The sequence below is a fragment of the Triturus cristatus genome, chromosome 3_2 (genome assembly GCF_964204655.1).
Source record: "Triturus cristatus chromosome 3_2, aTriCri1.1, whole genome shotgun sequence".
Classification (NCBI taxonomy): Eukaryota; Metazoa; Chordata; class Amphibia; order Caudata; family Salamandridae; genus Triturus; species Triturus cristatus.
Window position 1 is genome coordinate 7748177 of NC_140584.1, and position 17300 is coordinate 7765476.

General features: G+C 43.7%; 1 protein-coding gene across 1 annotated transcript in view; it reads right to left on the minus strand.

Moving 5' to 3' along the window:
• The window catches only part of KIRREL3 (kirre like nephrin family adhesion molecule 3), a 4147526-nt gene that overhangs the window by 2325993 nt on the left and 1804233 nt on the right, over positions 1–17300 (minus strand). Inside the window, exon 6 of the mRNA XM_085647174.1 lies at positions 11060–11210. Within this exon, the coding sequence (XP_085503300.1) occupies positions 11060–11210 (151 nt within the window). The remainder of the gene's footprint in view (positions 1–11059; positions 11211–17300) is intronic.

A 17300-nucleotide genomic window follows, 5' to 3' on the forward strand; every position in this document is an offset into this window, starting at 1 on the left:
GGTTTGAAAAATGCACCTGCCACTTTTCAGAGGTTGGTGAATAAAGTTCTGACTGGTATGGATACTTATTGCTCAGCTTATCTAGATGATACTGCTGTCTTTAGTTCCACCTGGCAGGAGCACCTGGTCCACCTCAGAAATGTTGTGGAGGCCCTGCAAAAAGCAGGCCTCACTATCAAGGCCACTAAGGGCCAGATAGGGCAGAGTCAGGTTGTGTGCCTGGGCCACCTTGTAGGTGGGGGCCAAGTTCAACCTTTGCAGAGCAAGAGCCAGACCATAATGGAATGGGTAGCTCCAACAACCCAGACACAGGTTAGAGCCTTTTTTAGGCCTGACTGGCTACTATAGGAGGTTTGTTAAGGGATATGGATCTATAGTGACCCCCTTAAATGATCTTACCTCTAAGAAAATGCCAAAAGAGGTTCAGTGGACAGCTAGATGTCAAAAGGCATTTGCAGACCTAAAGCAGGCAATGTGCACTGCTCCCATCTTACAAAGTCCAGACTACACCAAGAAGTTTATTGTCCAAACAGATGCTTTAGAGGTGGGTGTGGGAGCTGTACTGTCTCAACTGAATGATGAAGGTCAAGACCAGCCAGTAGCTTTTATAAGCAGAAGGCTGACCCCTAGAGAGAAACGTTGGTCAGCTATAGAGAGGGAGGCCTTTGCTGTGTTGTGGGCCCTGAAGAAGCTGAGGCCATACTTGTTTGGCACTAACTTCATAGTTCAGACTGACCACAAGCCCCTCCTATGGCTCAAACAGATGAAAGGTGAAAATCCTAAACTGCTAAGGTGGTCCATTTCCCTAAAGGGGATGGACTATACAGTGGAACATAGACCTAGGACCCAACATGCCAATGCAGATGGACTCTCAAGGTATTTCCACTTAGAACACGAAGACTCAACTGGTCAAGGTTAGTTTAGTGTCCCTGCGTTTGGGGGGGGTTGTGTAGGAGAGTAGGATCTGCACTTATGTTGCCCCCACTTTTTTTCTGATGTTAACACTGGTTTCTGGCTATAGTCTGGCTGGGTCCCTGCTAATCAGGGCCCCAGTCTCTCTGTTATCTCTAAACAACTTGGAGTGCATACTAGATGCACTAGTGATTGGATACTGTGGTGCCTTATGAGCCCCTAGTATATGGTACCCTAGGTACCAAGGGCATAGGTACTTCACAGGCCTACCAGGGGCTGACGCATGTATTATGCCACCCCTGGGAAGCAGACTAAATCTGACACCACAGGCCCGCTACTGCAGCCTGGGTGAGGTAGTGTTAGCACTCCTCACTGAGGTATAGGTTCCCTATATCTCACCATACACGCACATATAAACCTATCAGTCACCCCTAAGGCAGGCCCTATCAATCCTGAGGGCAGGGTGCTTGGTTTACAATGTGAGGGGGTGCCTCTGCATGAGCAGGACCCCTCTGCAGCTGGCAGAGTCTATTCTCTGTGGCTGTTTGTGGATGCGGTTAAACCATATATTCTTAAGTGCATTATAACCTCCCGGTTAATGCTAACTTTGGAATGACTGCATCAAAACATGTCGTGTTTTGTGGTGTCAAACAACTTGGAATCATACCCCCACACCAGTAACTGGTGTTTGAGTATGGTCCCACCCTTCTAGAGGGGACGACGTGTACCTACTGTGGTAACACAGTAGAAATCTGAAAGAGCCCTGGCATCACAAAATGGATAATTATGGGGGTGGGATGCACACCTTTCTTACATTTTGCTTATCCAAACTTTGCTAATCAAAGAATGCGTGCAAACTGGTAAATGGTGCCTTGCCCAAATGGCACCAAGTTGAATACACAAGCAAGGGGTGGGGCATCTCTATTGCCCCTACCAGATGCACAGCTAAATGCGCCATCAAGGCGATCATGTGGTTAATCCATTGTTAAAAATTATGATCACTGTACTCATTTTAAACCAATGTTCTTGACATCCTTTTAAATTGCATTTGTTTTTCAAGCCACACACGGAATGGTTTGCCATTTCCCAAGTTTCTTGTGTTCCAACCGTGCCCATCTGGACCTCTTGAAAGAACATGACCAATGCAAAAATTCATCCAAGACAGTGTTTTATTAAATAAAACCCAATGCATTTCGGGCAGTCAAGTGCCCTTCGTCAGGGGTCACTGTAAATGGCAATTAAAACAACAAATATGACCATTACCATTTATGTGAAACACAATAACATATCATGCGTTCAACTAACATTCACAAATTCATTTTTCAAAATACGCTTTACAAAATGCCATATTTGCACTTCAACCTCCTCTGATTACCCGACTCTACCTGCCTCAGACAGTAGTGTTAAGCACCCACCGTTCACCTTAGTCAGTCCCTTTCTTAGCTAATACATTCCCCACTTTTTTCGGTGATTATTCAAAACCAGCTCAACAATCTGCTTTCCCATGTTTGCCCCAGCTTCTGAAGCTGGGGCAAAATGCATTGGGTTTTATTTAATAAAACAAATTTTTTGGGATGAATTTTTGCATTGTCATGTTCTTTCAAGAGGTCCGGATGGGCACGGTTGGAACACAAGAAACTTGGGATTAGTGAAGCCCGAGCGATTCTACAGGCCCTAGGCCTTGTCCCCTTGCAAGTCGAGTTTCCTAAACCTCTTTTTTAGTATATGGTCGGGTACGCCCCTAGGGCCCCAGCCATATTTGTGTTTAACTTATTGTGAAACGTTGATATTTGAATGTGTTCCTGACTTCTAATCTCATAAAGAGATTAGTAGAGTGTGTCTAGAAATAAATACATATATATTTGATATATATACCTGTGTGGTGTCCTTTTATTTGGTAATTCAAGAGATTATAAGGTAAAACAAGCTGTTTTACATGCCTCTGAGACTTAGCCTGAAGGCTGCTCTCCACAGCTACCACTAGGATAGCTTTGTTTAAAAGGTTGTCTTAAACCTATCTACCATAAGAGTCGAATTGGACTGGTGCAAGGTGGCCACTATAACTAGTGACCAGCATATGCCAGGCCAACTTCTCACACCATTAAAAAGCCCGCAAGACCAGGAAGCAACACCCAGCTGGGTTAAAAGGGAGAGGGCTATAGAACCTGCAAGCACTCCAGAACATCAGGGATCTAACGACTGGGGGGACCAGTCAACACCCCCTGGGGACAGAAATCACAGAATGGACAGGATGGAAGGACTATAACACCCCAGTCAAAAAACAGCCCTTCACTGATGCCGAAGATTGCACAAGCTGGCACTTTGACAGCTTTAAACTAGCAGAGGGAAACTGACCAATCCAATTCCTCCTCGCATTTGCTACAGGAGGACTCGCGCACCACAGATAGCGATATGACCTTTCTCACGTCAAAAGAATGGGAGGTTTTAGTGGCTTCATACATCTTAAGACCCACCAAAAATCTTCATGCAGAGGAACTTACCAGCATGCACGGAGAAGGGAGCAAAGGCCCGTCAGATACATTTTGGGCAACTTTATTAAATACTATTCAACTATCAGCAACAGCACTGCAATATCAATCCGATAAATTAGATATGAAGTTAACAGTCCTTCACACACTAGCGGAATTCACCTCTGGGATAGAGAGGAAACTTGGAGATCTAAATGGCCACATCTAAAGGGGACAAGAAGCAGCACAGTTCACCGAAATTGCAAGAACTGACTGCATCTGTGCCCCAATAATAGACAAGTTATCAACGCTACCGACAATGTTAGGGAACCTCCTGGCTGACTTGAAACTAAATACAACACCACACCCAACAATTGAAGTCAATGTGGGAAGCACTGCCCTGAGCGAACGAGTAAAAGAAACTGATGATAAGCAGACCAGACTTCAAAAAGAAGAGAACTTATTCCTCAACCCTAGACAAACCCCAGAAAACTCCATCTTAACCAACTCACACGAAGAAAGAGCCAGCGCAGAGGCATTTACGAATGCACAAGCCCTCGGAAACAAAAAAGGAAGGGCAGGAATAGGAAAATAATGACAGCGAGCAACATTGAGAAGAATCAGCCAGCGGTAACCCTGGGAAAAAAGAGCAAACAAAGAAAACTTCAACTTCTACCCAGGTCAAGCAGACTCTCCCCCCGGACAAGAAACTAAAAACCATAAAGAATTCAAATAAACCGGAAATCCCAACGCCAACTGATTTATTTGAGACAACAAACGAACAGCCTGGGCTGAAGGAGAGTAGTATGGAAACACACACACAACAACGGGAAAGAACTGAGTCAGAAAGTGACACACCGAGCAGAGCAAGGAGAGGGACAGATAGTCTGTCAAGGGAAAAAGTACAAAGCGGGAATAAGCTGGCTATAGTACAGGCACCGGAAGAATCCAACAGAGATGGAATTGCTATACTAAATAGTACAAATAACAACCAACTCTCTGACAAGGTCAAACATTATGAGGCATCCTCACTCCTGAAAACCCGGGCCACCATTTCAAAGGAGACAGACATTATTCTATTTGTCCCAGAATACAAATCCAGAGGAAGAGTGGACACTCTAAACAGAGGAAATATATTGAGACTCGTCCACTCAATTAAAGGACTGGAAGGCATCAACTCAACAGATTTGCATGCAATCTTATTTCAATCTACATTTGACCAACAAAGCCCAGAAGCGACAAAGACAACATAAAAATCAAATTAGTTGGCTGACCGAATCCTGGGGGAAATTAACAAATTCTGTGGGGAATAAAGCTGGAACTAGGAAAAAGACTAGCCAGCCCAACACCCTTTTTTAGAAGAATATAAAAAAGACCACTCGCATACAGTAACATCAATTCTAAAAGGAGCGCTTAGCTACTCTAAAGGGCCTCACGGAAACCTCTTATACACAAAAACCTTAACAACACAACCATCTGTCCCCACCCGGGCCAACATACGGCGAACAATAACGAGGGCGGGCAGTGACAAGGGGTACCCGCCCTGACTTCATCACACACCGTTCCAACTAACACTAGAATATCTATCTGGAATATCAATGGTCTGACGAATAAGTTGGAGGATCTGGAAATATTAAATTACTTAAGGTCATTTGACCTGATATTACTTCAAGAAACCTGGGAAGAGTACAAGATAGCTCCAAAAGGATACATGTCACAAATCTTCCCAGCCACTAGAGGCTCAACCTTTGGTCATCGCTCAGGCGGTCTGATGACATTTACCTCAATTCTTACAATAGGAACAACAGGAGAGATCAAGGTTAAAATTACAGCCCCAAGCGTTCTACAGGCAATTGCCATAACAATCAAAATGTAAAAGGTGGACCAGCCACTTATTATAATCAATTCATATATATATTCGAAGCACAGACTTAAAGGGGCAAAGGAACTGGTCAAAGAAATGGCAAGAATCATAGAAGAGAGGGATGTGGAGAATTTGATCCTGGCAGGCGACTTCAATCTTTTCCTCTTCGGAACTACACTGAAAGACGAACTAGCACAGGAACTCAACATAGCTTGGGGAATACCAAACCAAGCCCAAGCACTTCCAAATAAACAAACAAGGTGCTCAATTCAATTACTGAAGGATCTAGAACAACTAAACCTGAGGGTGTTGAACAGCAAATTCACAGAGGAAACCCTGCCAGCATCAACTTATCACTCCTCAACCATCTCTTCCTACCTAGATTTCACTCTGGCAACTCTTCCTTTGTTTGACATCATCGTATCGTTTAGATTGGGCAAAAATGGTCAAAGTGACCACCTACCGCAAGAAGTGACGCTAAGCGTAACCAGAGGGAGCCACATGGAAACAAGGATAAGCACTGGGACGAGTACACCTCGGATTTTATACTAATAAGGTGCAAGATCGAAGAGCTATCCACAAGTCCAAAGGAAATTATCCATCAAGATAACAACCTGATTACAAACCCAATTGAAGCTTGGGAGAAATTTACAATGGCCCTCGGGACCAAATACGCTACAAAGTCAAAGATTTTTAAAGGGAATTCTCTAGGTCCCTTATTAGGAAAAGCAAACTCACACGAGATAAAAAGACTTAAACGGAAAATAAATTAAACTTTAAGCCGGTTTCGTAAACAACCACCAAACGAAACCCTGCAAAGGGAGCTACGGAACCTAAAGGCAAAGATAAAAAAGGTGATCTGGGAAAAGAAAAGGCAAGTGAATGATGAATTCTGGGCAAAGATAATGTTCGACTCGAAATTGAAAAACAGCGCCAGGTTTTGGTGGACAATCCATAGTCTCCAACGGCCAGGTCACCACGGAATAAGCTCACATATAGCAGAGGCAGATTGAGAAAATGATCTGTACTATCACTTTAATGACAAAAACCAAGAGGGTAATTTAACTGAAGAGAAATCGTTGATCACTAAGATGAAAAAGAATGACATCAACACAGGAAAGACTAAACAAGGGAATAGCGCGGACACCAAACAGGATGAGAAACTGCATAAACAAAAGGACAATGATGTGGTAGGAAAAACGAGCCCAAAATTAACACCAAGCAGTAAAGAAAATAGTATTAATATATCAGCGGCTCGGATAAAATCACAAATATTAAAAGGCAAGTTGGAAGGAGCCCCAGGTCCAAATGGAATGCCCCCAATAATGTATAAGTATGATATTGAATTCTGGAGCAACATACTGGTATCAGTTTTCCAGGGCATTCAGGAGTCAGAAACCAGCCCGGCATCTTGGAAAGGCTCGATAATAAGTCCAATTTATAAGCAGTGCGACAGGAGCAACCCTTGCAATTATTGGCTCGTCGCACTAATTGATATAGAGGCAAAGTATTATGCGGGCCTAGTCCTGGAGGAATTAACATCTTGGGCATCGTCAAAACGTATAGCCCCCACAAATCAAACAGGGTTCTGCAGAGGACAGGGCACTACAATGAACATCATGGTGGTAACCCTGCTCACAGATGCTGCAAAAGTAGCAAAGAGCTTGCTATTTTTATGTTTTATAGATTATAGCGCAGCGTTTGACCATGTGGATCGGGCCAAGCTACGGCAGAAGTTGGAAAAGTGGGGGATTCCGAGACCTCTTATGAAACAGCTGATCTAATTACATACTAACACCTGGGTCAAGATCAAGTTGGGAGCTGGGAAGCATCTCTCAAGCCGGATTAACACCTTCAAAGGCCTAAAACAAGGGTGCATTCTATCCCCCATGCTGTTCAATCTATTCTTAGCAGACCTTCCAGGGGAATTGGACAATACTACATCACATGCCCCACGATTGGGAAAAATCTCACTGTCCAATCTCCTATATGCAGATGACTTGGTCTTAATAAGCCGGTCTACAATTGGCCTCCAACACCTTCTGGATACTACTAGCAAATTCTCGCAACGTAACAGATTAAGCATTCATTTAAATGAAACTAAAATTATGACAGTGAACTACAAGTCCAGGAAAAATACTTGGGGGTCTATTCCGTCTGCCCTCACCCATATTACAATGGCGGTGGGGACCCAGGCGGATGTAAAGACATTCCGCCAGTTTTCCGCCGGTAGGCAATCCGCCCGATTGCCTACCGGGTGGAAAAGATCGGCAATATGGTGGCGTTGCCTTCAAGGCACCGCCATCCATATTACGATGATGGCGGTCTCGTGCCTTTCCATGTCGGAGACTCTGCCATGGAAAGGCATGCGGAGAATGCCCTTGGGGGCCCATTGTGGGCCCCCAGGGGGTTGGGGGGCAGGTGGCTGCACTTGGGGGGTACCCATGGTACCCCCAAAATTTGCATGCACAATGTGGCAGGCACCACGCGGTGCCTGCCACGTTGTGCATGCAAATGCACAACATGCCCTTTTAACATTGTGGCGGGTGCTTAATACAGCACCACCCGCCACAATTTTAAATATACAGGATGTGACCGCCATGGTGGCGGTCCCATCCTAATTAGCACAGCGGGACCGCCGCACCACTGGCGGCCGGTCCCAGCACCACTAGGGTGGCGGGCGGCCTCGAATTTGGGCTTCAGATGCAAACAGTGGAAAGAAGGGGTGCCTATATAAAAGGTTGGTACAAGATCAGAGGTGAAGAGCAAGGATCTCTAAATTACCACCTCTGGACCGAGTTGTCACAACGAGTGAAATCACCTGCCAGAAGTACCTGTTGGAATCATTAGAAAGCCTCAAACTGACTTTGGGAATCATCAACAGATCATAAGAGCTTCAAAAAGGTTGTAACTAAAGTAGTGAAAATGATATCCTTAACATAAGATAATGAAACTCTGTCCAAGAGGGCTCACAGGATGGATAGTGTTGAATGACTATAAACCTTATTTGAAAAAGGGAATTAAACAGAAGATAACAGAAAGGTTTTTAAAGTTGCATTTTGGCATTTTACCAATTCTCCCTCACCTGGCACCTTGGAAAAGGAGACAAGAAGAACAGTCCTGTCGTCTCTGTAGCCCAAGTTTGATGGACATAAGGCCACCTTACTTCAAGTAAAATGGAACCAGAAGGGCATCAGGACCTGCAGGCAGGCTGTAAAACGGTGTTTTAACCCAGAAGAGATCCAGCTAAACGGCCGTTTTGCAAAGTACTTCAAATTGGTGACTGGAAGACTAAAGCACCAGCAAGATGCAGAAGCAGAATAGCAGGTAGCTAGCATACCTTATAGAGCACGCCAACAGCCAATCCAAAGCGGGATTGTTTTGCCCAAGCTTTGGCACCTTGAAGCACAAGCACTTTATTACTTCTTATCTCTTATTCATTTTTAAAATGGCATGACTTATATATTTGGAAGGACAGTATAGATAATGGGGCTGGGACTCCCGTTCATCGTACAACATCAACAAGCTAACCTGGAGGTGCGAATTTTAATCACTAATGTATAAAGAGAGACAAAGCTGATTTATGTATTTTAATGTTTGAATGTATTAAATTGTGAGTTTGAATTAACTGTACAATAAAGATTACTCTTACTCTTACTCTATGGGAGTTTGTGCTGAGGCCGTAAACCGGCTGTAGCACAAACTCCCATAGAGTAATGGACATTTTTGATAATCCCTACACTGCGTGGCAGGTACTTGACAGTGCCTGCCACGCGGTGCAGGGATTAACAGGGGGGCACCATAGGTTCCTCCCACGCCTCCAACCAGAGGCTGCTGTGGCAAGGGGGCCCTGCTAGGTGCCCCCAAAGTTACTTTATGACAGGCTTTTCATGTCGGAAGGCCCGGCATTAAAAGCCTGTTGGAAACCAACATCATAATCCCCACGGCATAAACGCGGTACATATGGTACTATGAGCAGCCTCCGACTGGCCAACAGGTTCCTCGAGCCCGTCGGAAGCCAGTTGGTCCGACCGACCGTTTTCAAATCCGACAACCTTCATTGAAATAAGGCTGACGGATTTGAAACCAACGATGCAAATCGGAAATCCTTCGACCTGCGGTTGGAGGCTTTCCTACTTACATCGTAATAGGGCCGATTGTGTCTGAATGCCATATCAAACTAATCAAATGAATATACTTAAGCTAAAAACTAGATAACATAAAAACGAAGAAACGGAATGACATTCTTGCATTATTGCATTAAAGCATGGTCAGGATATCGTCTAGAGGTATATTAAGGGTGCACAATAAGCAGACAAAAACTAGTACATTGTTCCTGGCTAGAAGAACATCTAGGTGCAGGTATGGTGTGCAAGATGAGCATGGAAATACTCCAACTTTATTCTTAAAAGGCATAAAGTACATAATGCTGGCTCGAAGTATCACACAAGCATCATTCTTATATTGAAACATGAAACCTAAAGATACTTCACTCCTAGATTAATGCATAACACGTGCATAATTCCATGATTGATTCAATATACCAAATGAGCAAAGAAATTCATACTTTGTTCATAAGTGGCCTACAGTGTAATGTGCTGTCCAGAGATATCCTACTGGCTTTGTTCTTATCTTAGAACATGAAAACCTGATCAAAAACTTTTTCAATGTGCAAAATTAATAAAATAGACCCACACTTCCTTCTTAAATTGAGACATAATAAAGACTACCTTCAAAATGGATTCAATATGCAAAAAAGGGGTGATAACTCATTGTGTTATGCAGGTGCTAAGTGCATTGTTCAGGTTGGGTCTGTCACGTAAGTCAATCCTCTCTATGTTCCAACAGTCGACGATCCAAATAACAGACTAAATACTATTTGAATGTAAATATCCAATAAGGTGCAGAGTGTCCAAACCGAGAACTCTAAAACATTTGGGGTTGGGAAATGACCTGACATTATTGTTCATAACTTTGTAGGTGCCCTTCAAGCATTTCAGAAAACGTGTGCTTAGTATAGCGTGTGTCCCACTTAGGCATGCTGCAATTGCATTTTGACATTTCCTGATTCCCAAAATGTGAAATGCAGGAGTTAACCAATAACACCCCAGCCATTCAATTATTTACAAGCACATACTACATGCAACAGAGATTCAAGTTCATAGTTACATAGCCTGTATTTCGGGACCTCAGTGCCATTCATACGCCCATATTTGTAGGTTTTTAGAGGTATAGTGCCGTATCTTAGCCTGATCTAGTTAATCTTTTCCATCACCTATCAATGATTTAAAGCATTTGTACGAGGACATAACTTACTGTATAAAAATAAAACATAACATGTGGCAAAAATCAGTGTAGTGGGATGTAATCAGTCATCTTGTAGGATAGGTAAACTTTAGTACTGACATTGAACTTTACAAGCCTTACTGAATGAATGAAAGGCAATTTGTATCGCGCAAACTAAGCCCGAAGGCATCAAGGCGCCTACCAATATGATCAAGGCACAAGGCCAGCTGTGTCAGTTTAAACGGGGGGGGGGGGGCGGGGTGTGTGTTGCATCTGAGGCAAGGCCATAGTTTATCGCTATGGTGGACACTTACAGATAGAGATCAGATTGTTGAACCATAAAGTACACGCATTCCTGATTTTTGACAAATGGCCAGTTTGTAGAATTACTCTAAGCGCACATTGGAAGGCCTGTAGTTTTACCGTGTTGTATGGTGAAGCTTGTTGTTGGACATGCTTGCTCTGGTAAAGCACAGCTGAATGATAAAATATGGCATTGGACCTTAACTGCCTTTGGTGAAGGACTCACGTTGGACATCAATGGTGATGGAAGACTCCTTCCCCCCAGGTATAGCTTTGTTCCTGGCACGGCAGACGATGATTTGCCCATTTTCGATGTCCGTCGAAGAAATAAATAGAGTGCTGATGATGCTTTCTCGCTTGCCATCCCGTAGAAGTGTCTGTAAAAGGCAGCCGTAGAGAAAGAGGATATGAGATTGAGCAATGACAGAAAACCAAAGGCAAACTGCAGAAGAAAGGAGAAAATGAATCTCCCAATTACAGTTAGGATTGTTGCCAGGATTTCTTCACAGAGCTGCCTGGACACCAACCCTATTCATTTCGGTTTATGTATGGTCACCATGTCGCTACTGTCCTACGTGACCCTCTTTCATCCCCTGGACTTCGAGGCAAAGGGAGATTTATATATCAGCCTTTTGGAACCTATGTCATTTGTGACACTATCAATAAGTCTGGTTTATAGACAACCGCATGCTGTATTTTGGAAGTTGTGGATCACCTTTTAGCATTGTAAGTGTGATCTAAAAGTCCTGTGATACAAAATACTCTTTGATTAAAAAAAGACCACAACTGTCAGCAGGTACGGCTTGGAGGTTATGAAGCTAAGCATATTAGATTTCCCTTATACATTGTTTCCATATAAGAACAAACATGGACTCCAAATAAACCTGCAGAAGAAGCTGCTTCAATGTCATACTGCATTCCAACATAATACAATACTGTAAGCTTACCTGAGTTTTTCATACACATTGATCCATCAATAAGAAATAAAATAATATACATTCTAGGATAGTAATTGCATTAATCTGTAGTGATAATTACAAATATAAAAATGGCCATCTCTCCTACTCTCTTTTTCTTTATCTCCCTCCTTGTGTCCAGCTCAAGTGGCTCTGCATAAGGCTTCAAAAAGATCAGATGGTAGGGGTTAGGAAGTGACTGCGCATGAAAGTTGATAACATAGGGGTCAATTACGATGTCTGTCGGAAAGCATTCTGACTGAATCAGTCTCGGAAACCTTTCGTATTTGGGTAGTCCGACCAACCTATTCCGGTTACGAATCAGACTCAGTTTACCCGATGACAAGATTACGATGCATCCCGTGCCGTTTCGGAACTGTGTCGGTTTGTCACACCAAGCATTGGCACGCCAAATAAAAAAACAAAATGCAACTATTATCCACGCCCACCAATCCACCTATATAAAGGGCCGAGAACATGACCATGATCCTTTGCTCTAACACAACTGCTGCCAGGTCTCAGGAGTCTGTCCACATTCCCAGCTCTCTGCCTCATACACTCACACTTCACCCACCACACAACTTGCACAGTTTTTACTTTAAACAACCTTACAAACACTCACTCTTTTTTATATTCACTCTCACCTCCACACTTACCCTCACCCTCATCTTCACCTTCACACTCACCCTCACCATGCCCCAGAGGAAGCAGCCATGTTTTAAAGAGAAGGAGTTGGAAGTGCTTGTAGATGGAATAGTCAGAGTAGAGCCACAGTTATTTGGGAGCCAATTCCAACAAACCCTCCTTGCACAGAGAAATAGGATGTGGGACAGGATAGTCAACAAGGTGAACGCTGAAGCACCTGTCCTGGGCACAATTGATGATATCAGGACTAGGTATTATGATGTGAGAAGGAAGGTAAAAAAATTAAAGGCCGAAGAACATGCTGAAAGTCAGCAGACTGGAGGTGGCCCTCCTGCAACACCTGCGCACTTCACTTCCTGGGAGGAGACGGTGCGTGCCATCCTTCTTCCGGAGAGTGTCTATGGATTACCAGAAGCACCTACTCCACATTCCAATAAAGTTACCAATTACACCTCTATAGACATCACTGTAAAGGATACGGTTAAACAAATGACTGTTATCAGATAAAACAAGCCTTTGCAATCCACTAGGTCTCGCATTTACGCGAGTTTGAACAATTATCATTATAAATGACAATGCCTTTCATTTATGTTTTTTTTTAAAAAAAGGCATCATCATTTACAATGCCAATAGCTTAAACTAGCGTAAATGCGAGACCTATTGCTTTGCAAATGTTTGTTTTCTATTGCATCTTGGTATATGTAGTACTAAAATAGATCTACGGGTAAAAGACAACACTAACGTAGGGAAAGATAAGGTAAAGATACTCATGCAAAACATGAAAATACTTAAAATGTGTTTGCCTGCAACCCCTCTTTAATGATCCTTCAAAATAATACTGAACCTGCAGGAAGAGCTCAAACAGCTTTTCCTCCTTTACTTTGCAGTCTAAGTTGGCCACAAATATGGTCCTATCTGCTTCTTCCTGTTGTCTATTCATAGTGAAACACATCCCTGGGCACCTTTGCGCATCTCAAGCTGTCACCCAGCTGTGCAACAACTTTTGTGGTGATGAATGCAGGAAAAAGTACCCAGGCCCCGTTCACGGGTTATCACTGAGTGCAGTTGCCGAGACACAGCCATAAAAACATAAAGGAAGGACTGGGAATAGAACTGGACGCAACAAGGTGCTGTTGAACATGACGAAGGACAATCAGCTCAAGAATCCATAGAGAGAGGAGGATACAGTTTCAATAAAGATCTGCTGTGATAACATTGTGAAAGATGACCGATAAATTAAACAATCACGCAGATAGTGGTACTTGAATACGAGCTGTGTGATTTAGAGTGTTTCACTGAGAAAGCTCTACCTATAACAAGCATTTGCAATGCAATAGGACTCGCATTTACGGGAGACGTATTGCATTGCATCTCGGCCCAAGGGAGGGTGTGGGAAGGCATGGACAGCAGGAGTGCAGGCGGGGGGAGGGGGGAAGGCACGGACAATGGGTGTGTGGGAGGGGGAGAAGGGGCGGGAAGGCACTTTCAATGGGAGTGCGGGTGGGGAAACGGGTGAGAAGGCAAGGACAACAACTGTAGAGAAGGCAGTAGGAGAACCTCAATAAAGAAAATAGTGCTCACAGTGTAAATAACATGTACTGTGTAACACTCAATGTAAAGGTGCCAGTAGCCATTGGAGTATACAAATGATGACAAGGACGTAATAAGGAGGGACTAAGAAGTCTATAAACGAATCCGAAGGCAACATTTAAGAAGGCCAAAGATACAAGCCAATGAAAAATATGGGCGGTGGAGTGGGCAGGGATTCCCCCACGTACTGAACTACCACAGATCTTCCCTCGAGCAGCGCTTGCCCGCTGACTCTAGGCTCAACCTAAAAAAAATCAGAGTTGCAGATTATCTCAGTAGCACACCCTTGCCCTTACCCCGATAGAGCATGTACATAAAAGCTGGGAAATTCTGTTATGCTTATGTGGGTTCAGATGGTTGTACACAGGTTACAGCCGCTAGTTGCCGATGGGGACCACCAGTGAGGGTCTCATGAATCCCCCACTTTATCAGCTACAGCTGGGGTTAGGCCTTTTTTTACTGCAATTCAACAGCCAAAAGCTCATAATCACCTAAAGATAGAGGGGCTGATAGAAAAGGAAAAAAAAACAATGGCAGATTAAAAAAAGATAGGATGAGTGAAAGTATGCATGGGTGGGTCAAATGATGGGTGAAAGGGTGGGTGGATAAAAGGATAGATAGGTGAAAGAATACATGAGTGGGAGAAAGGATGGATGAAAGGATGCATCTGTGGGTGAGAGGGTGGACAGATGAAAGGATGAGTGAAAGGATTGTGAGAAGGTGGATGAGTGAAATAATGCATGGGTAAGTGAAAGGACGGGTGAAAGGATGGGTAAAGTGGTGGATGGATGAAAGGATGCGTGAAAGGATGGATGTGTGAAACAATTTGTGAGTGGGAAAAAGGATGGGTGAAAAAATGCATGTGTGGGTGAAAGGGTGAATGGGGAAGGGATGAGTTAGTGTGTGAAAGGATGTGTGAAAGGGTCGATGGGTGAAAGAATGCATGAATTAGTGAAATGATGGAAGAACGGGTGGATGCATGAAAGGATTGGTGAAAGGGTGGATGGGTGAACGGATGCATGGAGGAAAGGATGGATGGGTGAAAAGGTGGATTGGTGAAGATGCATGGGTGACTGAAAGAATGGGTGAAAGGGTGGATAGGTAAATTTGTACTTGGGTGAGAGTGTGGATGGGTGAAAGGATGCATGGGTGGATGAAAGGATGCATGCGTGGATGAATGGGTGAAAGGATGCATGGTTGGGTGAATTGGTAAAAGGATGCATGGGTGAAATGGTGGATGGGTGAAAGAATGGATGGATGGATGGATGGTGAAAGACTGAAAAATGGATGAAAGTCTGAATGGAAGACAATGTAAAGTTGAAATGGTGGATATCAGTGGGTGGATTGAAGGGTGAAAGGATGGATGGATACATGTTTGGATTGAAGAGACAAGGGAGCTCTTCTACGAAGGGTTGCGCTCACTGGCTTCACTTTCTTGCTTCCATCAGAGCTTTGGTTCAAAGTGGGGGGTATTTACATTTTCTGGCTACTCCCTTGCCCACCGGCACTCATTATTTTTCCTCATCAGAAATTAACCAGGGGCAAGAGTGAGAAAACACAAATGGTAAAGAAGGAGGAAGAGAAAAATGTTAAAACAAGAACAAAGGGAGAAAGCAGGAACTGGCAAAAGTGAGATAAAGAGGCTGGAAGTGTTTACTAGGGAATAAAAGAGGCATGATGTGAATTCACCAATATAGAGCCTTGGTATCTGGCGCACCGAATTTTAATAGCAGTGCCAGAGCAGAGCCTTGGGCACCAGCACTCATGAAAGGATGAGTGAAAGGATGAGTGAAAGGATTGTGAGATGGTGAATGAGTGAAATAATGCATGGGTAAGTGAAAGGACGGGTGAAAGGATGGGTAAAGTGGTGGATGGATGAAAGGATGCATGAAAGGATGGATGTGTGAACCAATTTGTGAGTGGGAAAAAGGATGGGTGAAAAAATGCATGTGTGGGTGAAAGGGTGAATGGTGAAGGGATGAGTTAGTGTGTGAAAGGATGTGTGAAAGGGTCGATGGGTGAAAGAATGCATGAATTAGTGAAATGATGGAAGAATGGGTGGATGCATGAAAGGATTGGTGAAAGGGTGGATGGGTGAACGGATGCATGGAGGAAAGGATGGATGGGTGAAAAGGTGGATTGGTGAAGATGCATGGGTGACTGAAAGAATGGGTGAAAGGGTGGATAGGTAAATTTGTACTTGGGTGAGAGTGTGGATGGGTGAAAGGATGCATGGGTGGATGAAAGGATGCATGCGTGGATGAATGGGTGAAAGGATGCATGGTTGGGTGAATTGGTAAAAGGATGCTTGGGTGAAATGGTGGATGGGTGAAAGAATGGATGGATGGATGGATGGATGGTGAAAGACTGAAAAATGGATGAAAGTCTGAATGGAAGACAATGTAAAGTTGAAATGGTGGATATCAGTGGGTGGATTGAAGGGTGAAAGGATGGATGGATACATGTTTGGATTGAAGAGACAAGGGAGCTCTTCTACGAAGGGTTGCGCTCACTGGCTTCACTTTCTTGCTTCCATCAGAGCTTTGGTTCAAAATGGGGGGTATTTACATTTTCTGGCTACTCCCTTGCCCACCGGCACTCATTATTTTTCCTCATCAGAAATTAACCAGGGGCAAGAGTGAGCAAACACAAATGGTAAAGAAGGAGGAAGAGAAAAATGTTAAAACAAGAACAAAGGGAGAAAGCAGGAACTGGCAAAAGTGAGATAAAGAGGCTGGAATTGTTTACTAGTGAATAAAAGAGGCATGATGTGAATTCACCAATATAGAGCCTTGGTATCTGGCGCACCGAATTTTAATAGCAGTGCCAGAGCAGAGCCTTGGGCACCAGCACTCATGAAAGGATGAGTGAAAGGATGAGTGAAAGGATTGTGAGATGGTGAATGAGTGAAATAATGCATGGGTAAGTGAAAGGACGGGTGAAAGGATGGGTAAAGTGGTGGATGGATGAAAGGATGCATGAAAGGATGGATGTGTGAAACAATTTGTGAGTGGGAAAAAGGATGGGTGAAAAAATGCATGTGTGGGTGAAAGGGTGATTGGTGAAGGGATGAGTTAGTGTGTGAAAGGATGTGTGAAAGGGTTGATGGGTGAAAGAATGCATGAATTAGTGAAATGATGGAAGAATAGGTGGATGCATGAAAGGATTGGTGAAAGGGTGGATGGGTGAACGGATGCATGGAGGAAAGGATGGATGGGTGAAAAGGTGGATTGGTGAAGAGATGCATGGGTGACTGAAAGAATGGGTGAAAGGGTG